The following is a 27,818-nucleotide window of genomic DNA, read 5'->3' as shown; positions in this document are numbered from 1 at the left end:
AAATATACAGGTCTCCTGGGTTCAATTGTGGCTCTACCTCTTGTCACCTTGGGCAAATCACTCTGTCTTCCTCATCTTTAAAATGAGTTTGTACTAGACAATCTCTCCCTTCAAGTTTTAAATTTACAGTCATCGTATTTTGTAGCTCCAGTTAAACTAAGAGTTCAATTATTTACTTTATAATAGCTAGGATTTATATAGCTCTTTAATGCTTACGTTGTTCTTTACAAATATCCCATTTCATCTTCACATCAGTCATGGGAAATGAGGTCTATTATCCCCATTTTACAAGAGAAAACTGAAGCAGACAATGTTTAAGTAATTTGCCCAGGGACATGGAGCTAAATGACAAATCTGAATCTCTATCCACTTTATCACCTTGCCTGTCCCAAGAAAATTACCTAATTTGAGTATGGTGTAGTAAAGCAGCTCTTTAATTTGAGATTTATCATTCATTCCAGCTAGTTAGTATTTATTATTGTTGTATTCTGTGTGCTCGGTATTATGCTAAATATTGAATGCACACTTTTAAATATTGAAAACAAGATCATTTGGATATTCCAAGTTTATAATTGACTTTGTGTTCTGTAGAAACCATTTTCAGTAACCTGAGTAATTAAGAATCTCTAGATTGGCTTTTATTTTCCTTGGCTAAAGGCAAGTGTTACAATGATACAGAAATAATGAGGACATCCAGAAAAATTAAAATGTGCACGTTTTGTTTTGTTTTTAATAAAAAAAAATTTGACCAATGAAATTCATCTATAATCAAAAAGTAACTTTTTGTCCTGTTGGAGTGGTAAGATAGAAGTAGTAAATTATTCTCTTTATAGAAGGTCAGTAGTAAATAGTCTTTGAAAACCAGAAGTATTTTTTATTTACAAGCGTGGTCTGGAATCTAGTGTCTAGATAGCTACTAAACTTTTTCAGGCAGGAAGTAGTGGTGCCAAGTTAATAGGAATGGTGAGCCTAATGGCTTCTTATCTGAGAAAATAATAAAAGAATCAGAACTGAAATGTGAAGAATAGGAGCTATAGCCAGACAAAGGTCTTTTGCATAAAGATAGTTTATTTCATAAAGGCTATGAGGCTCAGGTTATCTTTCATTAGAAATAAAACAACTCATCTCTTCTACAATCCATTTTTTTTTCATTCTTGCCCAGTAATTATATAATTTTTCCCTCCTACTATAATAAAAGCCAAAACTTAGCACTTTTTAGATTTGCAATGTCGTGTGTGTGTGTGTGTGTGTGTGTGTGTGTGTGTGTGTGTGTATTCTAATTCTAGGCAAGTTACTTGATGCTCTGTGCTTTAATATCCATTTGTAAAATGAGGATAATAATAGCACTTAATCTTTTAGGGTAAGTGTAAAGAAAGGGCTGTTGTAAGAATAAAATGAGATATTCCTCAGATGATAAATGGTCAAAGGCTATGACAGGCAGTTTCCAGAGGAAGAAATTAAAGCCATCTACAGTCATACGAAAAAATCATTATAGATTAGAGAAATGCAAATTTTAAAAATAGTGAGGTATCACTTCACAACTATCAGATTGGCTAAGATTACAGGAAAAGATAATGATAATGTTGGATGGAATGTGGGAAAATTGGGACACAGATGCATTGTTGGTGGAGTTGTGGATTGATCCAATTGATCCAACCATTTAGCAGAACAATTTGGAACTATACTACTCAAAGGTCTATCAAACTGCATATCCTGTGATGCAGCAGTGTCTCTACTGGATCTGTATCCCAAAGAGATCATAAAAAAGGGAAAGGACCCATATATGCAAAAATGTTTGTTGCAGCTCTTTTTTGGTGGCAAAGAATTGGAAAATGAGTAGATGCCCATCAATTGGGGAATGGCTAAATGAGTTATGGTATATGAAAGTAATGAAATATTATTGTTCTATTAGAAATGATGATGAACAAGCTGGTTTCAGAAAAACCTGGAAAGATTTACTTGAACTGATACTGAGTGAAGTGAACAGAAGCAAGAATACATTGTACACAGCAATAGCAAGATTGTATAATAATCAAGGGGCAGCTGGGTGGTGCATTGGATAGAGTACCTGCCCTGTAGTCAGGAAGACCTGAGTTCAAATCCTACCTCAGAATTTAAGACAACACTTGTCTTAGCTGTGTGATCCTGGGCAAGTCACTTAACCCCAATTGCCTTCCCAAAAAAAATGAAAAAAAGAAAAAAGATTGTGTGATAATCAACTATGATAGACAACTCTTCTGAGTAATACAGTAATCCAAGGCAACTTTGGATGGAAAATGCCATCTGCATCCAGAGGGAGAATGATGGAGATTAAATGCAAATTGAAGCATACTATTTTTACCTTTTTTCTTTTTTATTTTTCTTTCTCACATTTTTTTTCCCTTTTGTTGTAATTCTTCTCTCCCAACATGACATATGGAAATATGTAAAAAATGAATGTACATGTATAATCTTAAAAAATTACATGTAAACAGAGATAAAATAACAAAAATAAAATAAAATGAGCTGTTTGTAGCATACTTTGCAAACAAATCACTATATAAATGTTAGCTATTAAGTACTAAAAAGGTAATTGTTTTTCTGATAATGAAACCCTGTTTTGTTTTTTTTTTAAGTCCTGGTTGAAGAAAATTTTACTAATTTTTAAAAATAGTATTTTAAATAACACTTTAAGATTTGCAAAATGCTTTGTTTTTCTCATTTCATATTACCCATTACATATACTCCAAATTGCTGAAACAATTTAATAAAGAAGCTTAGCTTTTGTTAACCTATACATTATAACTTTAAATGTTCTTTTATAAATGTAGGAATAGCAATATATGTTTGGCATATAAAATTTGTCCTATATTCCAAGGCACATGATGTTAATGTTCATAACAGAGAACAGTTAGAAAATCTGTTAATTAATATACTGTTTCTCTTTATAATATCACTTTAGATTATTGAGTTGTTTAAATTATACTACTCTCTTCTGGTACTGATTGATTTCTATGCCCTGAACCTTTTTTGCAGATCAACTAAAATATTATTGAAAGCTGATGATGATCTTGATGGTCTAATTAATGAAATCTTTGAAGAGCCCTGTTTTGACAAAAAACCTATTGTAAGTAGAGTCCAATGATCATAATGATTTTTCCTTCTGATTTTTGAGATTTTTAAAACAATTCAGAAATTATTAAGAGAAAAGTAACTATAGACATTCAGCTGAATAAAGAGCAAAGATTTTAGAATCAAAGAAACTCAGCTCCCACCCTATCATTGTAATATATTCTCTGTGTAACCTGGGGAAAGCTAATTAATCTGACAGCTTTTTCATATGAAAAATGAGTTTGATATATCTGACTTCCAAAGTCCAAAGATTTTCAAATCTGACAACCCTCTAATCCCTATGACCTTGAATTTAATTATTTTTTTTTAAAAAGCATTGTTATTTTGACTGTGACAAGAAATTTAGAAATCTGATGATTTGCTGTTCATTAGATGTTGGCAGCAATAATTAGACATCAGGAGTGCTTTCATTGCCAATAATGATCTTATAGATCATCAAAGCCATTGAGCTAAAAAATGTAAGCTTTTTTAGGACAGGGCTCTTTTACTTTTTGTCCTTGTATCCTTAGTCTATACTATAGTCTATACTATACACTACACTATACATTATTGTGTACTTACTGGTTAGTAGGAAGTACCCAATAATAATAATATAAATATGGAATTGAATCTGTACCTTTTTGCAGAAATAGTTTCATCTCAAAAACCATAACCTGTATGTGCATAAGTTCAGTTGATAACATATAGAAATAATATAGTAGTTCTAAGAATTTATCAAATATTTATGTGTTGGTAGTCAGAACTAAAACAAGAAAAATAAGCAAAATTCAAGTTAAAAAAACAAAACCTAGAACCAAACAGCAAAGTTCAAAAGAAAGCCTAAGATCAGCCTACAGAATCCTTGTGCAGACTGTGCTGTTAAAGAGTTGTAATGCCATTTCGATTTTCTGTTGTCAGCGTGAAAAAGAACTAAAACAAAAAGCATTGATCAAAGGTGCTGGTGAAAAACAAACAAAAATGAAATGCCATTAAGGAACTCTTACATTCATTAGGGAAGACAACATGTACTTAAATAAGTGAATACAAAATAAATTCAAGTAAATAGTTTTGGAAGGAAAGGGCCCTAGCAGCTTGAGTGAAATAAGTTTCATATTGCTGTCACTTGGCAGTCTGGTGGAAGAGTTGGACCTCTTCTTGGACTGATGTCTGTTGTTTATCTTAGTGCCTCAATCTGACAACAATAGAGAAATTGACTAAGAGAAAAGAGTGGGGTGGTCTTGTGGTTACAGATTGTGATTGGTGGTAACAAAAGAAACAGAGCTTTACATGAGAGTCACAAATATTCCTGAGAGAAGATATAAAATTCCTCAATGCCTGATGATACATTTCTCATCTCAAATGAGATAATTATTTTTTAAGTGTTTAATACAACATCTGGCACAAAGTAGTGCTTATTTCAGAATATGCTCCCTAAACCAAAAAGACTGAGATACTTTTACTGGGGGAAAATTCTTTTCCCCTAAAATAAAAGTTTACTTCTGGAAGAAGGAAAAGAAAAAGCAAAAAGGTGATTTTTTTGTCTTGTTTAGTTTGGTCACACACCAGGCAAAGTAAAGGCCTCTGTCTGCAGAATTAATACTGCCTTTTCTCCCTCTCTTCCCTTTTTTTGGCAGAGAACCCACTTCCTAGATGGTATATGGTATCACATGCAAAGTTAACACTTAATAAATGCAAGTTAATGATGAGGATGTTGGGTAATCATATAGGAACTACTGATTAATTATAATTAAGTATCTGTACATTTTCCCTGAATTTCTACTGGCTAAGATAATTTCATTTGATTAAAAGGAATATTACTGAAATTAACCAGGAGTTGGCTAATTTATTTTTGGTTCAGGTAAGTACTACTTACATTCCTTATAAATGAGTCTGAATTTTTTTTTCCCCCTCTATTGAATTTTTCCAGAATGGTGTTTTAAACAGAAGATTCCGCATATTAAAGCACTGAATGAAGTATTACCAGAAGAGTTAGAAATTGACTCTAAATCTTCACATGTTAATAATAGCAGTATTTCATTTCCCTAGACTAAAAGTCAGCAGAGTAATTTACAAATTGCTCAGGGAGTTCTGCTTCTTTGTATTTGCTACCTCTCAAGGATTTGGTCATTATTTTTATTCCAGAAACTAAAATGATTACATTAAATTTTGTTGAAATTTATTTTTAATAAACTTTTTTCTCATAAAATAAAGCAGAATCTTAGTTTTACTGTTATATTTCTCTAAAGCCTTTCTCTTTTGTTGTTTTGGACCTTTTGAACAGAACTTAAAATCTAAATCTTCAAATCACACATCTGTCAGAACCTCCATTCAAGTACTTGGAAAAAGGTAAGTTGAGATTTTAGTGAATTAAACACACTAGTGAGCAAAGGCTAGGAATGTTGTATAGTCATTTTTTGTTACCATTTAGACCACATTGACATTAAATAACAAAGCATTACTTTTCAGAAGGACCAAGAGCAATATCTTATGATAGACTGATGGTTTGCTACCCCATGGTGTAAAGGAAATTTCCATATTGGAGATTATTGCTATTGTAAATAATCTGCCACATGAAAGAGTGTGAACATTGCTCAGAATGAATGTTCTGTTATATTCTCCAGAGTTTACTTTTTTCCTCTCATATTTTTTGGCAAACATTATTCTTCTGTGACTCATTTTTAACTCCTTGAGTGTTCCAGAATGTGCAAGTTACATCCAGTAAAGCAGAGTTTAGGGTCATGAATAAATATCTCCTTTCTTGAAACTTAAGGAAAAGAACATTTTGATTATCAAAATATAACCTTTTATTTGTAATTTGTATTTCTCAAATTTGTTAATTACATTTAGATGCAGTCCAGTATACATTGGAGGAAGTTCTACTCCATGTGGTATAGGAACAAATACTTCCCAGAGGTAGGAAATTTGAAATAATTGGTACTTTATTATCATTCTTTCTAAAAGTGATATGCTGCTTTTAAAGTTTTTATTGTTTGGCATCATTTGCATAACAGTGCAATAAATGTGACAAAAAATTTTGTTTTTAATGCCTTTGCTCTTGCTAACCTCAATATATTGAAATTTTTAGCAGTTATATTAGGGATTCTTTGAAGCTTTGATGCTATTTTTTGGTTTGTTTATGTGCTTAAGGGATAAAAGATTAAGCTCCCCGAAGGTTGGATCATTCAGCTTGATTTCTTTCTCTTAGCTTGTTTTTCTAAGTGCTGTGTCTGGTCTCATTGTTGTGACTAACATTTCTCCTTTGAGAATAGTTTCTACTTTTTAAAAACTTTTTAAAAGCCTTAAAACTACTTGAAAAGGTAAAATCTGAGCATCTATAAGTCTTTTTCCCATACTGAATTTAAATTTTAGCAAGTAATACAACCTTATTTCTTCTGTAGTTTGTTACCATTAATTTTTTTCTGATTCAACTGACATTGACATTGGCATTGACGGACTTCAAACTTAGAGGATTTCAAGATCCTGGAAAAGATGCTCTATGTTGAATCTCACCTTCTTGTAGAAATGGTATTATAATAAAGGGGTTATGTTCCTCTTCAACTTTTTCTAGAAATGACAGTAAACATCATATTTAATCAATAGTAAATATATAGTTGTACAATATAAAGGTTTTCTATATCAAACACTTAATCAGAGCAACAAAGAAACCAGTCACAGAAAATTGTATAAAATATGATGTAGTATCTTGATATACCAAATTCTTATCTTCTTAATTCTTGCCTCATTTTTAATATAACATTTGATAATGAAACATTTTCACCAGAGTCATAGAATTAGAGGGTGAGCATCTGAGGGTCACTTTGAATGAATATCTTGGTAAGATTTGGGTCACTTAATGCCATTTTTTAAAAATACAGGCCTCTTCTCATAGCAACTTTAGTCTTTGGAGTTTGATCCCTAGCAAAATTCAGAACATTTTGAAAAGATGGCTAATAAATACCTAAGAAAGGAAGTGTAGTTATCTTAGAGAAAGAAAGTGAATTTATCAATAGGGATGATATCATACTAACTTAATTTCCTGTTTGTTAGGGTTACGGTAGACCAGGAGTATGCTATAGTTTGCCTATATGTAATAGAACTAGTTATAATTTGCCTAAATTTCAGTAAAGCTTCTGGCAAAGTCTTATGCTATCTTTTTGAACATCATTTCCTAACACAGCTATCTAGAAGTGGAATGAATTAATATATAGAATGTAACAGATTTTCCTTCACTGTGAGTTTTCTTGAGCTATTAATTCACCAACACCAAAAGCACCACCATAACATCCTAATTTTAAAATTTATAAAGTAATATATACTTTCACCGAATTTTCCATTCTTTGATCATTGTTACTGCTTTGCAATGTCCAAAAAAAAAAAACAAAACCCACACCAATAAACCACAAATTCATCTAACTTTACTCATAGCTTCACAAAATTACAAGTCTTTCTAGCCCAGCCCCTAGTCATAGGATCATACATAGAGATTCCCCCTCATTTTGTTAATAAGAAAATTGAAGCCTAGGACAGGTAAATAATTTTCCCAAGGTTACATTAGTAGTAAGTGTTAGAGGCAGGACTTGAATCCAGATATTTTGGTCCCAGAGCTAATACTCTTTCCATTTTTCTTAGTGTAAAATCTTAAAATTTTAACTAATAAAAGCATATTGTAGATTTTCAGATTATGTTAGCAACAAAGTGAAGGACTAAACATCTTTAAAACAGAAATTGTGCACCAAAAATGAAGTAACATCTGCTGTCTTTATAGTCTAGAGCACCAGGATTTATAAGAAGGTTAAAAAAATAAAAATTGGTGTTCACTGACCTGAACTCCCTCAGCATCCTGCCCCCACCTCCTATGCTAACAGTAGCAAGACTGCACTAGCCAAGGATTGAGCATATGGCTAGGGGCTTGCAACAAAACTTAGCCCCAGACAATATGTTCTATACCCTCTTTTCAGTGCCATGGAAGTCTGATTTTCAGGCTGTGATAATTTGCTAGTATAGTTTCAAACAGTCAGTCTAGCATGTGGCAGTCCACCAGGAGTTTTCTGGGGACCTCAACCTGGTAGCACTAGCACTGCAAATTTCTTAAGTTCTGGCACCAGGGTGGATATCATCCCATAGCACCAACATGGCTACTCTCTTGAGCTGAACTGAAGAACCAAGAGAGTGTAACAAGACATCAGGACAGGCTATTGGTAGTGGGAGGAGTGTTTTACAGCACAGGACTAAAGCCTGAGGGAAAGAACACAACATCTAGCTAGGCCCAGTTTTCACTCAGAAGTCTCTTGGTGCAGAGCCTTAGGGTGATGAATCACTCAGAATATGAGAGTAGATGGAAACACTTTGAGATCCAGCCCCCAAAGAAGTCCTTATTAGAAGGAACAGTCAAGAGAGGATAGGAAAAAAGCAGTGGGGTAGGGAAGGAGAGAATTGAAACTATAAAAGATCTCAGGAAGAAGAAAACCCCAAAACTCAGAACATAAGGAGATAAATCAATCAGAAAACAACAGAAGGAAATTAACAAGAAGACAATATGGCTTCTAGAGTAAATGAATTCAGGGATCTATGAATAAATACTATAAAACAAAAGGAAATGATCCAGCACTTGATGAGACAGAAGACTAGAATGTGAGAAGAACATAGAATCACAATATACTCTTCCTGAGTGGTTCAAAAGAGAAATGAGAATTATGAAAGTAAAAATAATAGCACTATAGAAAAACTGGAATCTGCACTGGCAAGTCTCAGCAAAGAAACAAAAAAAGAGTGACAGATTGGGAAGGCAAATAAACAGAAGTGAAAGTCTAAACGAACAGAAGCAGAAAATAACATTGCAAAGAATAAAAAGCTCACTATTGGGTGGGACAGCTACCCTTATCCAAATTAAAGTCAGAGACTCTCAAGGTAAAAAGCAAAAAGGCATTTATTATTATCTCACAAGAAAGGGCAACTCCCAGTTGAACATGCGTAGCTTTTAGCTACAGCTCAACTTGTTACAATTATGGCATAGGCCAAGGCCACATTGTTATGAGAGGTTTTCACATAGTTTATCCCATTCATTCCCTCTACTTATCTATTAATCTTTGAAGACATCTCATCATTCTTACTACATTTCCTCAACCATCTTTTCTGTCTCCAATCCCTCTGGACTTAATTTGTTCTTTTTTCTCTGCTAGGGTCCATCCTCATCTTTTTAATACTCCAAGTCTAACTGGACCTCCGAGCCCTTCAGGTTGTTCAATCTTTACCATTCTGACCAGTGATGTCTGTACTACCCTTGTAATAAGCAGTATCACATGGGGATGGGGGGAAGAGGGAGAGTGCAGGCAGACAGAGAGAGAAGTAAGTAGTCTGATTCGAAGCTATCAGCAGGAGCCAAAGAACCTGTTTTCAGTTTGGTTCTGGTCCCAGTCTCTAAAGGGAGTCAGAAATCCAAGTTATGTCTATCTCCTGAGACACCCATCCTCTGTGGAAAATCCCAATCAAATCCCTGAGGTTAAATTTTACTTATAAAACTTACTTGTGGGCCATTCCATGGCTATCAGCCCACCACAGCACTCTGCCTTATGATGTCTTTTCCCTTTCTCCATGCCATGTGGTATCTCCCCTAACTCCACTATGCTTCCCAACCCTACTTCTCCTTACAGCTAACTCTTTAGGGTAGTAAGTCTTTTTCAGGATTTAGCCTGCCAGCTAAAGGCATGCCCCAATTTCATAGGGCATCTAGTGGGAAATTGTGAGTTTCACTGACGAACTTAACTTTCATATGCTTTCCCAACTCCACTTCATATTTGCCATTCCCAATGTCTATTGTATCCCTTTTGTCTATAACCTATTCCCCCAAATAAATCTACTTTTGTCAGAGAGAATGGCTATTGTGAATTCTTCACATGACTGAACCCCAACTTTTGGTGCTTGCCATCATCTGGTGATAAACCCCTCACTATAAAATAAATCACATCAGAGAGAACCAGGTCTGGAATGAGACACGGGCCAATTTTTTGTTGTCTTTGGCAATTTCCTTCACTACCTGTCCATTATCATTCAATTTTCACATAGCAAAAATTTAATATCTGACAAACTCTTTATCTTCTTCAGCCAACAAATAGTCTCACACCAAATTAAGCTGGTCCTGCTTCTCTAGTATGAGTGGCCTAATCTGCTAACAAATCCAGTGAATTTGTCATCTGGTTTGTAATTATTTCAGCCATGGCCTGGAGTCAAATGAGCCTATTCAGCATTCAAATTGGGGTTCTGTATCCCAACTCCCATATGGGTCCACCTATTACCCCAACCATTTGTTAAAGTAATAACTAGTAACCAGTAATTAGAGTAGGTAACTTCACAAATAAAGATGCCTATCAGGAAAGTCAGCAACAACAAAAATGCTAAAAGAAACAGACATATACATCTAGCATCAGATAAATGACTTAGCCAAATATTAACTTACCTACTTATTTAGGATATAATGACCACATATTTTCAGACAGGAAACTGCAAAATCTTACATACTTGAATTGTGCTCACATATTCTACTGAACACGTGCCCTCATTATAGAAATTTGCTATAACAGGAAAAAGCAGGAACATGATTATAATAGCATTAAAACTGGTCCTTCAGGCCTCATCCTGAGAGCATATACGTGACAGGATAACAACCTTGGCGGTTGTCCTCCAATTAGGACACTTGCTCAGATACTAATCTCCACTTGTAACAATTCAGGATCACATTCCTCTGAGTAGCTTGTAGTATATTCCTTTCAGATGGTGGATTGATGGCTTGATGATCCATCAGACTATTATACATGAATTCAAAATTCCAAACAATATCAGCTAGAGTCCCAAGAGATTTTATCTCAAATAGCAAGTCTCATTAATCAAAATTTCAGGTGAATTTAGCTCTCAAGGATCATATATCCTAAATAAGTATTGACTATAATCGTACATTGATAACATTAAGAGATTCATCCTAGAAAGTTCACAGCTTATCTTCATATCTAAGTAGATGAGTTTTAAATTCAACATTACACTTTAAGATGCTTGGTTATCTATATCAAAATATGTTCAAATATTAACCATGTTCAAAGGGACAAAGACATAGACCACTGTTCTCAGAATCTCCCTAAACAATGCAAACAGCTTTAAAATGATTCAATACAACCAATTTAAAACTCACATGGAATACAGAATATACTGTCCTGATTTCACATTAAAAAATCATATCAGAATTAACATTAATAATTTTTTATCCTAAAAATTGTTCATTCAACTTCCTTCAAATCGAGAAGTACCTATAAATTTTTTGGTAATATAAATAACAGGTACAACACCAGTATTGTTAAAATTCCTCTAAGCATAATTAAACTCTCCTCTCACCAAAACATTCCTAATTGCAGAGTCAAATTTAGAGGTTATAAATTGTCCCCAACAGGCCATTCTTTAAGGTTCCTCCACAAGTCGTTTAAGCCCTGCAGTCTCAGTCATCTGTAATGTCTGTTAAGATCCTTCCCACTGTGCTTCCAGGACTTAGCACCCACTCTCCTGGAACTGCAAACTCCAAACATATTTTCTGGGCCAGCAGTCCTTTCTTCCTAAGGGCTAAAAGGGATGAGGACACTGCCAGTGTACAATTTCTTTAAAAACTTATCCTTTGTTTCAGAAGAAGGTTTTTCCCTTTCTCATCCCAAATAAAAGTAAGCCAAACAGCATCTCATTTGAGGAAAGTTTAAGATCACTTCTGGGTACAGCAATAAGCAAACATCTAGTCCAAGGCAATTTAGTCTTTAACATCAACTTAGTAATCTATTTTTTAAGAATCTGATTCATTCTTTCTATTTTCCCAGGTTAGGGCAGATGCCCAGGTGTATGGAATTGCCACTCACTTTGCAATTCCTCCCTATTATTTCTTACAAAACTGTAGAAGTAAAATAAGTTCCTTTATCAAAATCAATAGTCTCTACCAATCGATACTTAGATACAATCTATCCCATTGTTATTCCACTAACCCCTCTTAAAGTAGCTCAGGGGAAATCTTCCACCCATCCTATCAAAAGGTCCACTATATCTCAGTTTCCCCACTGGTATCATCCCATTAAAACCTAACTTGAATATTTTAGAGCCAGGCTATCTCTCTCTGGAGGGACCCTCCTCAATACCTTCTTATTTATCTTTAGACCTATTACATACTTTTCAGATACAATATGTTTTACAAATACACCTATTCCTATACACCAAATTTTCTTGTTTTTTCTTCTTTGTTAAAGGGAGAAAGCAAGACAAACCTTAAGATTTAGACTATAAGTAATATATAAATATTTTTGGACCAATTTTCACAAAATTTATACCACATATTCAGCAGGGCTGACAAAGTGTTAAAGTACACACACAGTCCCAAAATTTAAAGTGGCAGAAAACTGCCCTTTCGAGTCCATCTACAAGGCTTTAAGAAATTGGCAGACTTTAGAACCCTGGGGGAGAGGGTCGGAGAAATTTGGAATATGATGATCTTGTGAGGGTTTAACTTGGGGGATTTGATGTTTGAAAAGTCCACTTATCCTACCTCAGGAGAAAGAGATTTGGTACTTGTAAGGGCAGTTGGCACAAGAGTAATTGAGAGAGCACAAAAGGAGATTTTTGAGGCAAATAGAGGAGAAAAGGTAACCAAGGTAAGGGTACATATCAGTCGTGGACTGCACCACCAGAAGCATAGTAAGGGAGAGTTATTGTCTTCTCTGACACCTATAATAACTGACTTTGTTCTAGGAGTGAAACACAGAAAAGGGGGGAGGGGAGCATTTATGGAGCAAAATTTACAAGGCAATGGCAAAAATGTCTTAGAGTGGAACCTAGAATGGATACGTTGGAAGTTTTGATTGCATAAGGAATACAGATAAAAGAAAGAAACTAGACATTATAGAGATCATGAATCAGAGAATGAGAATTTAGATTATCTAGAAGAGGAGGGGATGAAGAAGAGAATAAGAGAACTTTTTTTTTTTGAAAGGGTGCAAAAAAATAAATTTTAAAAACCTAATAAGAGTTGAAGAAGAGATGAAAGAGAAGTCTACTTGACTGAGAGGGGAAAATGGGAGTTCAAGGAAGAACAGATTCTATGACTAGATAAAAGTATAATGGGGAAAAAAGGAACTAATAAGCAAAATTCTAAAGTGAAATGGGTAACAAATGAGAGAAAGAAGTGTTGAGGTAAGGAAGGAAAGCAGTCATAACAGGACCATCTTAAAAATATTAAGATAAAGTAATTGAACAAACATAACACTATATTTACAGCAGAGGAGGAAAAAATTACAACTTGGGGGGGAAAACACTATTAGACACAGAGATGGAGGAAAATGTAAACCTAACTCTTAATTTTAAATGTGAAGGTATTAACTCAATAAAAGAAAATAAAAAATGATAGATTAGATAAGAAAACAAAGCCCTGCAATGTCTTGCTTACAAGAAGTACATTTAGGGGGAAAAAAGATATATATGAGATAAAACTGAGAGGATGGAAAAAATAATTGACTATACACCAAGTAAATCCTAAAAGTAGCCACTACAATCAGGCACTACTATGTAACAAAGCAAATACAAATACTCAAAAATTAAAAAGGATAAAGTAAATTGTATTATGCTTAAAGGAACCATAGATAACAAATTAAAATACTCCAAATGCCTTATTGGTCTCCAAATGCATAAATGAAAACATCTGAACTATAAGAAGACATAGACATTAATATAGTAGTGGCAGGATTCTCAGTATTTCTCTCAAGTTTTGGATAACAAACAAAAGGAAAAATATGGAATTGAATAAATTGCTAAAGAACATAGAATTTAAAACTAAGCAGAACCAGAAGAACATTATACACCATAATACATTGTAATAAATTGTACACCATAATAGCAATATTATATTAAGATTAACCATGAATTACTTAGCTATTCTCAGCAATACATGGAACCAAAACAATTTCAAAGGATTTATGGTGAAATATACCATCCACCTGCAGAGAAAGAACTGATAGAATCTGAATGCAGATCGAAGCATTTTTTTAACTTTTTCTTAATTTTTTTTTTTTTGCAATATGACTAATATGGAAATATGTTTTGCATGACTATACATGTATAATCTATATTGACTTGCCTTCTTTAAAGAGAAGTTTGGGGAGAGAGAGAAATTGGGATTCAGAATTTTTAAAGCAAATGTTAAGAATTATTTTTGTATCTAATTGGAAAAAATAAATTTTTTTAAATAATAAAAACTTATGATGTCTTCTGAATGGTAAGCAAAAGAACATACAATTTCTCAGCATCACATGGAATTTTAACAAACTAACTATATGCTAGGGCATATAGAGATAATTCAAACAAATGTAAAAAGGCAGAAATAGTTATCATACCCTTTACAAACCATAATGCAATAAAGATGGCAATTAGTTTAGGCACAAAAGAGACAGATCCAAATGGAGATTTAATTATGAAATCCCAAATAATGATTGAATCAAACAGATGAAAGAAATAATTACCATGGGAAAAATATTATGATGAAACATCATGCCAGAATTTCTAGGATGAAGCTAAAACAATTATCAGGAAGAAAAATCATGTTCTTGCCAAAAAAAAGTTAAAATTGATGAACTCTTGACTATGCATTTTTTAAATTAGCCAAGAAATAAACCTAAAATAAGCCCCAAAGAAGATATGTTTAAAATTATAAAAGAAATAGACAAATAAGAAATAAATAATAATATAATACTATAACTAGTTCCTTGAATAGGCCTTATAAAAATATTTTTTGGAAAAAAAAATATAAAATTGTAAACATTTGGCTAATCTTGATTTAAAAATGAGAGCAGAAAATCAAATCAAAATAAAAATTGAGCAAAGTGAAGTCATAGGCGCAGCAAATTGAGCACTGGCCCTGGAATCAGGATCATTTGAATTTGAAATCTAGCCTCAAATACTTAATTGACACTTCCTAGCTGTGTGATTCTGGGCAAATCACTTAATCCCACTTGCCTCACAAAAACAAAAACAACAACAAAAAATTTTGTCAAACACCATCTGCCTCCAGAGAGAGAACTATGTAGACTGGATGTAAATCAACACATGCTATGTTCACTTTTTTATTTTTCTTGTTTTTTCTCTTTTGATTTTTCACTTTTGTTCTGATTTTTGTCTCATAAAATGATTCATAAAAAAGTGGTTAAAAAAATGAATGTATATGTATAACCAGAAAAAAAAGTGAAATCACTACAAAATCAAAATTCAGAATATATGCATTTCTATACTAACAAAACTGAAGATACAAAAATAAAAGAATTCATTCAAACATATAAAAATAATTAAATTTTTAGGAAACCAATAAGAGATTTTAAGTAGCCTGGTCTCAGAAAAGGAAATAGATCTAGCTCTAAAAAAATTACCAAGAAGAACTTTTTGGTTATGATGAAATCATAGGATAATTCTGTCAAACTTTTAGAGAAAATTAGTACCCATACTTCACAAATTATTCACAAAAATTGAGGAGTTTACCAAAAGTCTTTTATGAGACAAATATAATCCTATCACTTAAACTAAGGAAAGCTGAGACTCAAAAAGAAAACTATAGGTCAATATCATTAACGTATATTAGAATACTCAACAATTTTAAACAAAATCCTGCAAAACAGTCATGGCAGTTTATTCATGCAAATCTTCATTATGACCAAGTGGGATTTATACATAGAATTCAAGGATGGTTCAATATCAGGAAAACAATCAATATAATTAATCATATTAAAAGCCAGAACCACAAGATCATCTCAATAGATGCAGAAAAGTCTTTGACAAAGTATAATACTTACATGCTAAAAACAAACTAAAAACTACAAAGTGTAACTATAGAGGGACCTTGTTTAACTATAATAAACAAAAATCAAGCCTTTTTCAGCTAATACAGGAGTGAAGCAAGAATATCGACTCTCCCCACTATTATTTGACATAATTCTGAAAATTCTAGCAACAACAATAAAGCAAGAGAGAGAAATTAAACATAAAGATAGGTAAAGAAGAGATTAAAACTTATTTGCTATTAAAACAATTCTGAGATACCACTACACACCTGTCAGATTGGCCAGAATGACAGGGGAAAATAACCTGGAATGTTGGAGGGGATGTGGGAAAACAGGGACACTGATACATTGTTGGTGGAATTGTGAACACATCCAGCCATTCTGGAGAGCAATTTGGAACTATGCCCAAAAAGTTATCAAACTGTGCATACCCTTTGATCCAGCAGTGTTACTACTGGGCTTATACCCCAAAGAGATACTAAAGAAGGGAAAGGGACCTGTATGTGCCAAAATGTTTGTGGCAGCCCTGTTTGTAGTGGCCAGAAGCTGGAAAATGAATGGATGCCAATCAATTGGAGAATGGTTGAGTAAATTGTGGTATATGAATGTTATGGAATATTATCGCTCTATAAGAAATGACCAGCAGGACAAATACAGAGAGGATTGGCGAGACTTACATGAACTGATGCTGAATGAAATGAGCAGAACCAGGAGATCATTATATACTTCAACAACGATACTATATGGGGATGTATGCTGATGGAAGTGGATTTCTTCAACAAAGAGAAGATCTAATTTTGTTTCAATTGATCAAGGATGGACAGAAGCAGCTACACCCAAAGAAAGAACACTAGGAAATGAATGTAAAGTGCTTGCATTTTTGTTCTTCCCAGGTTATTTATACCTTCTAAATCCTATTCTCCCTGAGCAACAAGAGAACTGTTCGGTTCTGCACACATACATTGTATCTAGGATATACTGAAACATATTCAACATATATAGGACTGCTTGCCATCTGGGGGAGGGGGTGGAGGGAGGGAGGGGAAAAGTCAGAACAGAAGTGTGAGTGCAAGGGATAATGCTGTAAAAAATTACCCTGGCATGGGTTCTGTCAATAAAAAGTTATTTTAAAAAGTAAATAAATAAATAAAATTTTTAAAAATAAATAAATAAACTTGATATAATCAAAAAAAAAAAAAAACTTATTTGCTGCTGATGATATATGGTGACTTACTTAGAAAATCCTAAGAAATCCACACAGATACTAATTAGAATAACTAATGGTTTCAGCATAATTACAAGCTATAAAAGCCTCAAAAATCAACAGCATTTCTATATAATAATAACAAAACACAAGAAGCAATAATAGAAGTATCTAAATCCTTGTAACTACAATAAGCATAAAATATCTGTGGAATCTCTACTTTTCAGAGCATACAACAGACTTGTATAGATTCGATTAAAAAGTTCTCCTTGAAGAAATAAAAAACAACTCAAATAGCTGAAAATAGTTCTAATGGCTAGGTCATGCCAATAATAAGAATGATAATGTTATCAATATTATATTTTAATGCTGTATCAAATTACCAAGGAAATAAAATTGTAACAATCCAATCAGAAAAACAAAAGAGCTAAAATTTCAAGGGATATGGTGAAAATGAGGGAGCACTTTCAGAACTCATATTATAAAGCAGGAGTCATCAAAACCAAATGCTTTTGGTTAAAAAATTGAAAGCTCAGAATAGACTAGATGAGGAAAATCAGAAACAATAGAAAAACCTCAATATCTCACTGTTTGATAAAGGTAGAGAACAAATTATCTGGGGAAAAAACTAAGAAAAGCTTAGTCATATCTCTATACTATTCATTCAGTAAATATATTAAGCACCTGTTATATTCAAAGAATCCTGCAAGGTACTATGGAAAATACAAAAGTTAGAGAAGGCAGTTCTTACAAAGTTATATTCTCATGGATTTTCCATCTGTTCAGAATATGAAACACCAACATACATAGCCATATATACCTTGTTATATTATTTTTAGCTGTTTGATATAGAAAGCAGTAGAATGAAATGGTTAAAAGGAGAAGAGATGGTATTAGTGTGTGTGAAACTAATGTAGAGACTTCAAATCAAGGAGAATTTCAGTGAGGCTAATGATTTTTTAAAACTACTTGCAAGGCTGGATTATTCCATGGACTCTGGTATTAATTATGATCTAATAGAGTGAATCATAGAAATCACAGCTCCAGAATGATTTCTTAACTGCAAGTTGGTTTTATTTTTCTCTGAGGATTGTGTTTGTAGGAAAATGTGGTAGTGTGAATAGATTTGAATAAACTACTATATTTTAAATTAAATTCAAAAGTTGTATTCAACATTATGGTTGAGATTTTACACATACAAAATGTCAGGAAATTCAGAATTATGGTTCCCACAACAGCTATAATTCAGCCAAATTGCACATATGTATTAAGGCATTAAAGTTAACACTCTGTGCAGCCATGTAATAAACTACATATGTGAAAGAAGACAAGTTATGGTAGCTTTGGGAACTATAATTTTGTATTTCTTGTGCATTCAGAATTTCAATTTAGCTTTGCACTAATAATTCTGTTGAATATTTTATGCATGTACATCTTGTTAAATTGCTAAAAGTCTGATAACAGCTATGAATAGCATGTAAATTTTAAATAGTTTCTGTTATGTCTAAGTTTTAGATATAAAGTACTTGTTCTTAAATAAATTTTTAGAGTATAAAAAGTATGAAGATTTGAAGTTTAATCCACTTCTGAGTTTGTGTACATAAATGATTTTTTAAAAATTTTAATCAATTTTTAAAAGATTTTAAACATTAAAAAAAGTAATGGGAGGGTACTAAAATGTTCTTTCTCTATATAATGTTAAATGATTGGAAAAAATCACATTTTTCTCAGAAAGTAAATTAAATGTTCACAGCAGGGAATCCAAATTCTTTCTGTAATTGTGTTATACTATAATTTGATTATTTTTTTTGTCACAAACCATCCATCCCTAAAAGTACTATATGATTAATACAATATTTCTTTTTCTTAATTAAGAATAATTTTGTTTTGAGAATTTCTTGACATTCCCTTGAGATGTGACAAAACCAGAATTAGACATAGTAGCTGGGTTTAAGAGTAAATATGAGAATTTCCACAGGAAAAAGGAAATTTTTTTCAGAAAAAAATTTAATCACTTGAATGCAGTTTAATTGAAGATACTTTGAGCTGAAATTCAGCAGGATAATCAAGATCCTTTATAAATATTCCATGTATTCCCATGAGTAACCACACACACAAGTCAAGTTTATGATTTCATTTTTCATCTATTTAAGTTTCTTTCATTTTCTTAAAGAAGACATTTGGGTAGCAAATTCTTGAAACTTGATTTGAATCCCAAATTGGAAAGTGAAAGAACATTATTTATAAATGCTGGGGAAAATTGCTTCAGAATTTGAAGGGATTTCAGATGTTATTTAATTTAACTAGCTGAATAGGAGATTGATCTAAAATATCCCTGATAAATGGTCAATTGCCTTTTTGGTGAAATCAATTTATATTTCTAATCCATTTTACACATTTTGCTCTTTAAACACTTCAGGACAACCAGCTCTTTTTCAGGCTTTTAAACATCTCCAGTTCTTTCATCCAGCTCTCATATAGTGTGGTCTTAGTCTCCTACCCTTGCTAATTTCCCATTCTGATCTTACTTCTCATGTTAAGGGCCCTTATTGACTCTTAGTATCTAAAATCATTTGCTTTTTCAACCACTTCATACTGATTATGTGTATAAAGATGGCAGTCCAATAAAATTGCCTAGATGTTAAAAATAATAATAAACTATATTCTGTCTATATCTCCCCATCATGTAACTCAAATGACAGACCAACTTTACATTTTGTCCTACTAATTTCATCTTATTAAATTTAGGCCATTGTGCCACAATGCAAAAACTTTTTTGATATACATTGCATTAGCTAGTCCTCCTAACTTTGAGTTTATCTATAAATTATATAGATCCTTAACTGAACTATTGATAAAAATGTTAAAGAGAACAGAACCAATCACAGATTTCTGTACAACACCCTCCCCCCCCCCAAAAAAAAAAAAAAGTTCCACTGGCTCACTGTTACTTCCAAGATCAAAGTCAGTCCTCCATTGACATTGAAAAGTGCTTCCCAACCTGTTCTTAACCTGCCTTTCCAGTTCTTTAACACTTCACTCCCCTCAACACAGTTTGATTCAGCCACATTGGCCTGCAGACAACACTCTTTATCTTCCATATCTGTGCCTTTGTGTTGAATGTTACCATGCCTAATAAGACCAGCTCAAGGTCCTCGTTGAGAAGAAAGGCATGATGTGGGACAGGCTGAGACTTCGATTATTGAATTTTGAAGTTTGTTTATTGATCTGAGAGCCAGGGTTTATATATTCTTTATGCTGGTGTTGCAATAATATCAAGTGTTTCTAAGTTACATAATTTATATTCTGTTGTTACATTACATTAATATTAAACCATAACTAGCTATAACAATCTGTGTACCATAGCATAATCATAAATTGTCTAGTTTGTGATGCCTTGCTCCTGTTCCATGCATTCATCACCTAAGTTATATTAAATTTACATCAAATATGTTTTCCTGGTGCTTACATGTTCACATAGATAACTTCCAGATTTATTACATCTTTGCGCTAGCAGCACTTGTTTGATCTAATAGGTCAACCCATCCTATTCTCAACCTTGGTTGTGGAAGAGTGGTGAGCCTGCTGCACATCAATCCACAGCTGCAGAGAGTATGTTTTTGTTGCTGGCCTTTACATCTCCTCCTTTCTTTTTAACTCAAGGTATCAAAGGTCCTTGATTCTCACTGAGAAACTTTTAGAGCCAGTTTTAAACAGGGATCACCCACATGCACACATTAGCATCAGGTATAAGAAAAATAACCCAAAGTGTAATATCATACTTCCTACATTATTAAAAGGATTTATCTGTTTCAGAACATTCAATATCTCATCAGTTAATGTTTTCAGTATCCAATGTGACATTTTTCAGGCAATCCAAATCTCTATGCAATGTAGAGTTAGCCCATATACCAAGTAACTTATTTCGTATTGTATTCCAGTTCTGTTTTGTATGATTAAAGATCATATATGTAAAGTGATAGTCACAGAATAATTGAGTTTTTATTTCTAATAATGCTAATTCATCTTCAGTAGCAATTCCTGCAGATTACAGAGCATCCAATCTGCCTTCAAAGTCAATGTTTACAAGTCATTGTGCTTTTAAAGCCTTAAATTTTTTCCAATTCTTGTAAAAATTCTGCAGTTTTGCAATATCTTGAGGGTCAATACCATCAATCTGAAAATACTAGAAAAACATTTGGAAGCTTTTGTAGCTAAAAGCTGCATAGATGCAATCTTATTTATATTTACATTATGCAGCTTATGTGCTTTTCTTCCAAGACTATTAATATTATTTATAGTTATTGAGGACAGATTTAACCCACAGAGGGTTAGCCATATAAATCCAATGAAATCATTCTTCCATCTCATAAGCACCTCTTCTCCTCCACCATGGTCTTGCTTTCCTCTTCCATCGGTTCTTTCTTGAAAGATTTCCCTGGATATTCAGGGGTTTCATCCTTGCAGCTAGTGTTATGATATGTTTGAATGTTTTTCTTGGGGACTCAGACCAGTTCTGCATAGCCTTGAAAACCAGCATAGCCTTGAACCCCTCCTCCCCCATTAGTAATTTTACTGGACCAGCTCAATTACCTGTTTTTGGATCCATCCACATTACTATGACATCTGGTTGCTCATCTAACAATCTGTTCTTTTATCCTGTAAAATGTTTTTGTGCAGGAGTACATCCCTGATCATCTAATGCCAAAAAATTTATGGTATATATTGCCTGATCCAATCTCCTTCTTACCTAATTCTCTACTCCCCCTTTTTTCTGTTTGTCAAGGAGAATCATTATTGTGTCTTTAAACAATGGTTTGCCCTCCTTAGGGATAGTGTGAACACAAGTAGAATGAAGTGATATTATAAATGAGACAAAATTGTGCAAATTTTTACTAGTATATGCAGGAGCATTGTCAGTCTTGAGGTGTTTTGGAAAACCAAGAATAATAAAGCAAAATAATAATTACCAGTGACATGGGAAGCAGCTTCTCCAGCTTGGGGGGGATAGCCATAATAATTCCAAGGGATGAAAATCTCCTGGATGGTGGATGACTGACTTGATGATCTATCAGATCATATTTGAATTGAAAACTACAAACAATATTAGTTATAATCCCAAGAAATGTTATTTTAAATAGCAACTTTCATCAATTAAAGGTTCAGGTGGAGTTAGCTTTCAAGGATCACAGATTTTAAATAAGTATTGACTGTCTTACATTGATAACAATAAGAGATTCATCCCTGAAAGTTCATAGCTTATCTTGATATCTGAGTAGATGGCTTTAAGTTTAATATTACACAAAAATTTTTTCTTTAAGATAGTCATTAATCAGTAACCAAAGGTTCAAGTTTCTAGAGTCGGATTATTTAGGAATCCATCAGATAGCAAAGATATTAAAAAAGAAACTTGTCTCTGAATTTTTTTTTCAGAGTAATTACCAAACTTCATGAGCATAGGGCTTGATTTAAATCATGTATTAAGAAATTGAAATTGTTTACATCTTTACAAAATAGCATCCATATAGTGAATTATTTTGAAATCTGGATATTTCAGTCTCACTGATGAAATAGCACGGCTAACAACATTTTTTGGCATATTATAGAACTATTTTTCATACTTTGAAATAACACTTTCCATTGAAATCTTTGGGCAGGTGCCTCCACATTTATATCAGGAATAGTAAAGGCCAATTTAGCCTTATCCTCCTTTTTGAAGAGGAATAGTAAAGAAGTAGCCTTTTAAATCAATAACTATCAAGAGCCATTCAGCAGGCATTATAACAGGGGAAGGAAGGCCAGGCTGAAGGGGACTCTTAGTGACCATAGTATCAATTATTGGGTGAAGGACATGTAACACTCACCATTTCCCTGATTATTTCTTAATTACAAATATTAGAGTATTCCAAGGGCTAGTAGAAAATTCCATATGTCTTAATTTGAGCTATTCAGAAACAAATTGATGTAGAACAGTTAGCTTCTCCTTTGACAGAGGTCTCTATTTTACCTACCAGATGTGTGACAAAGATTATTCATAATGACCTTTAAAAAGAATGCAATATAAGACTGGAAAGGGCTAAATGTGTGTAATTTCAAAATATCTTTGCCCCATAGATTTATAGGATTTTTTTCTAAAATATAAGTTGGAAAATAGGCATTATTCTTTTCAGGATCTTTCCTATTTCAATATTTTAGTATTTTGCTTTGATAATGCTACCATGCCTATCTTTTTTGTTTCACATGTACAGTAATTATCAATAGTACTCTTAACTCACAAGCAAAGGTGGAAATACCCAATCTTCTAAATTAACTTTACTGAGTTATTAGCAAGGCTAATAATAACAACAGATTTTTATACACATTTCCCACCTCCTATTTATAACAAGCCAAATCTAGGTTCTACAATTTCAGAAAGAACTTGTTCCTAAATCAATTCACATAGAATCAATTAAATTAAACAGCTGTTAATTGTCTAATTTAATAGTTTAACTTAATTTAATTGTTAAACAACAATTAAACAACCAATTAAATTTCCAATTTTGACATACATACCAATTTAAAAATTATCTAAAAATGTACCAGAACTTTCATTTGTAAAAAATCTCTAAAATCTAGCTAGATATTCTTTTCAAGCCTCTTCTCCTTAGCATGCCAGGAAAGAGTTAAGTGCCAATTCTTGCCTCATATGGGTTTTTATCTTGAGAGTCTTCCTGGCATGATTCCACAAACTTGAGTTCTGATAACAAAATTACAGGCTCCTTGCTTATAGGAGTCTTTTAAACTGATAACACACTGCTCTTCCGTTTTCTCAAAAGTGGATACTTTTGAGTATCCACTCTCTCTAAGCCTTTTCAATCTATGTTCATCTACCTGTGTCTTTCTGCTAATTGACATTGTCCCATTTTGCTAAACTAAACAAAGTGAAACTAAAATTAGTCCCAAGACTTTAAACGAAACTACAGCTCTTCTTCTACCTCCAGTACCCACTTGTCTATTGATTTTATGCTTTCCTGTTGTCTCTTTTACCTGTGTTGCTCTGGAATCTTGAATGATTTGGGAAGCTTCTCTGCTTCAATGTAGGTTTATGTTCTTTTACCTGTTTGGGTGCCACTTGAGACCAGCTCAAGAGCCTCGTCAAGAAGAGGACATGACTCAGGACCCTCAGAGACATCGATTATTGAATTTTGAAGTTTGTTTATTGATCTGAGAGCCAGCATTTATATACTCTTTATGTTGGTGTTGCAATAACACCAGGTGTTTCTAAGTTACATAATGTATATATTCCATTATTACATCGTAGCTAGACATTAATATTAAACAGTAAGTAGCTATAACAATCTGTGTACCACAACATAATCATAAATTGTCTAGTTTGTGATGCCTTGTTCCTGCTCCATGCATTCATCACCAAAGTTATATTGAATTTACATAAGATATGTTTTCCTGGTGCTTACATGTTCACATAGGTAACTTCCAGATTTATTACATCTTTGTGCTAGCAGCACTTGTTTAATCCTCAACCTTGGTTGTGGAGGAGTGGTGAGCCTACTGCACATCAGAGTATGTTAACCCCTGCATAGCTTTTTAGGACATCTGCTTGTTGCTGGTCTTCTACAGTCTAGAGTGCTCTCTCCCTCATCACCTCTACCTTTTATATCAGACTTTCCTCCCCCATCTCAGCTACTAATGCCTTTCCCTCAAAGATTATCCTCTATCTTTTATTTTTTAAAGAACATTCACATTACCTTGTCTTGTAATGTTCATATTTGTCTTCTCCTATCAGAATGCATATGTTCCCTGATAGCAAGAACAGTTTCTTGGTATCTCTAGTATGTAGCACAGTACCTGGCACAGAGTAAGCCACAAAATAAAATACTTATTAACTGACTAGCTGATTCACTACTTATATGTCTAGTCATTCAACCAATTCCAAATCTACCTGTTTTAATATTCAACTCTTACCTCTCCATCACATCTGCAAAGAAAACAAGAGAGACTTTTGTCAGATATTTTGCAAAAACTGGGATTATTCTTATCAACCAGTCTAGAAACCCTGTCAAAAATATACAGCCTGACTTGTTCTTGTTTAGAACCAGACTAATTCTCAGTAGCTATAACCCTCTCTAAATGCACACAGGATTCTTCCTTTAACAAAAAAAGAGAGAGAGAGAGAGAAAAAAATGTCCCCCCCAAGAATTTTCATTCTCACTCACTAGTCTAAAGTTTTAATATCTTCTACCTTCTGGCAGCTGGAAAAGTTAATGAGATCCAGTGCTACATTTAGAAGGGCATAGCTTCAAGGAATAAGAAAATGATAATCTGACTGTACTCTCCTCTTGTTAGATCTTATCTCAAATATAATTTTTAGTTCACATTTTAGAAAGGACTGATAGAGTGACCAGAGAAGAGAAAATAGAGTAGTGAAAGCCCTACAATCCATGTCATAAAGTTTGCTTTAAGAAGGTGTTTGGTCTAAAGCAAAACTTTGTAAACTGTAGGTCTCAACCCCATATGGAATAATGTAACTAAATATGGAGGTTGTGAAATTATGATTTATTATCAGTAAATGTTTTATTTGTATACCTATTTTATATATACTTACATAAAAAGTTCTGAGGCAAAAAGGGGTAGTGAGTAAAAGAAATTCAGAAGCTCTGGTCTAGAGAAGAAAAGTCAGGTTTATAATGGCTAACATCAAGTGAAGATTATCCCTTAGAAGAGAAATGTGATTTAATCTCTTTAGCACAGAGGGCAGAACTAGGGACATTGAGTTGGGAGACTGAAAGAAAAGTAAATTTACCTTTGAATTAAAGAAATATTTTCTAACAACTAAAGTTATCAAAAAATGGAATGAATTATAGATAAGTATTTTGCTAAAAAGCATCTTGCTAGAGTGCATCAGGGCACTGTTGGCTAGGAACCCCCAGAATCCATTTATTCAACCAGTTACAAATCTTTTTAAAAAGACCAAATGAAAACTTGTCAGATATATTGTACTGGGAACTTTTTTCAGGTTCACTGAAGTTTTTTCCAATTCTGAAATTTGGTGAAGTTTAGTTCTACAGAAAATTTGGAGAATATCTCTGGTAGAAATTAGGAAAGATACCAGGAATAATATGAACAGTTTTAATAACAGAGTTAACATGGTGGGTAGGATATTAGTCAGAATAAGACTTGAGTCTGAAAAGATCTGTTTAAAGCCAACTTCCAATTCTTATGATTATGGGCACATCTTATTTTACTCATCTGAAAAATAGAGCTAATAATGTATATTAGCATCTACATTACAAAATTATTTTGAGGATCAGATGAAATTAAGTTAAATGTAAGTAAATCTTAAAGTAGTACTATTAAATTAAATTAAAATATCTATTATTGCTATTAAGGATAGTTACTATGTAACTATAATCCAACTATGAATCACAGCCCACCAATTCTAACACTTTAATAATTCTGTTATTTTATGTATATATATATATATTATATTTATATGTAAATTGTATTGTATTGTAATTGTATTATTGTAAATACATATATTGTATTTAACATACACTTTAACATATTTAACATGTATTGGACTACCTGCCATCTAGGAGACGGGATGGAGGAAAGGAGGGGAAAAGTTGGAACAGAAGGGTTTGCAGAAGTCAGTGTTGAAAAACTATTCATGCATATGTTTTGTTAAAAAGCTATAATAAAAAAATAATAATAATAAGTCTGTTATTTCTTTGACTAGAACATGTGACCAGTTGCGGTGTACAGCCTGTGATTTCCGTGTGTTAAATTTTGATGATTACATATGGGACAAATCCTGTGATTATCTGTTTTTCAGGTATGTTTCAAAAAGTCTCAGATTAATAGTCTTTAAAAAATGTGTCTAGCATAGTTTGATATTTCTTGTTCTGCTTTACAATCTGTTAGTAATAAAGTGAATAAATTCTACATTTAGTGTATATCTTAACATAAGACAATTATTATCATTATTCAAGTACCTTTTTTTCTCTTCATGGGAAGCTTGCAATACCCTTTTAGAGTGGTGCACATTGTCTTATTCCTCATCTTAGGAATATCAAGTGAACTTTGAAATAAGTTATCCATCAGACATATGACACTAAAAATAGCCTTATAGCAAGAATTCAGTGTACCATACCTTTCCAAATACTTGTTAAGCTTAATATAATAAATCCTCCAGAACTATAGAAGATTAAAAATTTTTCCTACCTTATGGCTTCTTCCCTTACCTTTAATATAATTTTTTAAACTAACATAAGCCTGAAGTTTGTGTGAAATTGTTTTATTCTAATAATGAATTGCTAGGTTGTAGACATTGGCCTTTTGGGCTTTTGATCAGTCAGTATACATTTAAGTGCACTTATGTGACACTATGTGCTAAGAACTATGCACGATAGTAGATTCACTGTGCACAACAGTAGACTCATGTAAAATATCGTTTTATTACTTAACCCAGGGCAGTCACTTCATCTATGAAAGCCCTAGCATTACCCGATATTTCACATTGCCAGTCTCTCCTAATTCCCAGGGCATCAGGGTATCTCTGATCACTGACCTTTGCAGTGTCAACTAATTCTATCTGGTTTGCCTCCTCTGAGGCCTTCAGAGATCTCTGGCTATGATCTCTTGAATCATAGTTTAATAAACGATAGCACACTCAAGAACAGCCATGTGCA

The 27,818-nt window shown here is 33.1% G+C and overlaps 1 protein-coding gene across 3 annotated transcripts in view; it reads left to right on the top strand.

Annotated features, from left to right (window-relative positions):
- Window positions 1-27,818, top strand: part of C1H8orf37 (chromosome 1 C8orf37 homolog) — a 39,977-nt gene that overhangs the window by 3,426 nt on the left and 8,733 nt on the right. The window contains exons 3-6 of one of the 3 annotated variants that reach the window (XM_031947013.1): window positions 3,016-3,106; window positions 5,372-5,436; window positions 5,938-6,003; window positions 26,867-26,962. In XM_031947013.1, coding sequence (XP_031802873.1) covers window positions 3,016-3,106; window positions 5,372-5,436; window positions 5,938-6,003; window positions 26,867-26,962 — 318 coding nt within the window. Of the gene's footprint in view, window positions 1-3,015; window positions 3,107-5,371; window positions 5,437-5,937; window positions 6,004-9,269; window positions 10,970-26,866; window positions 26,963-27,818 lie in introns of those variants that run through there. The other 2 variants (XM_031947014.1, XM_031947012.1) reach the window with 2 other exon arrangements.

The sequence above is a fragment of the Sarcophilus harrisii genome, chromosome 1 (genome assembly GCF_902635505.1).
Source record: "Sarcophilus harrisii chromosome 1, mSarHar1.11, whole genome shotgun sequence".
In the NCBI taxonomy this organism is placed as follows: domain Eukaryota; kingdom Metazoa; phylum Chordata; class Mammalia; order Dasyuromorphia; family Dasyuridae; genus Sarcophilus; species Sarcophilus harrisii.
Note: the sequence above shows the minus strand (reverse complement) of the source record. Positions and strands in the feature narration are given on the sequence as shown.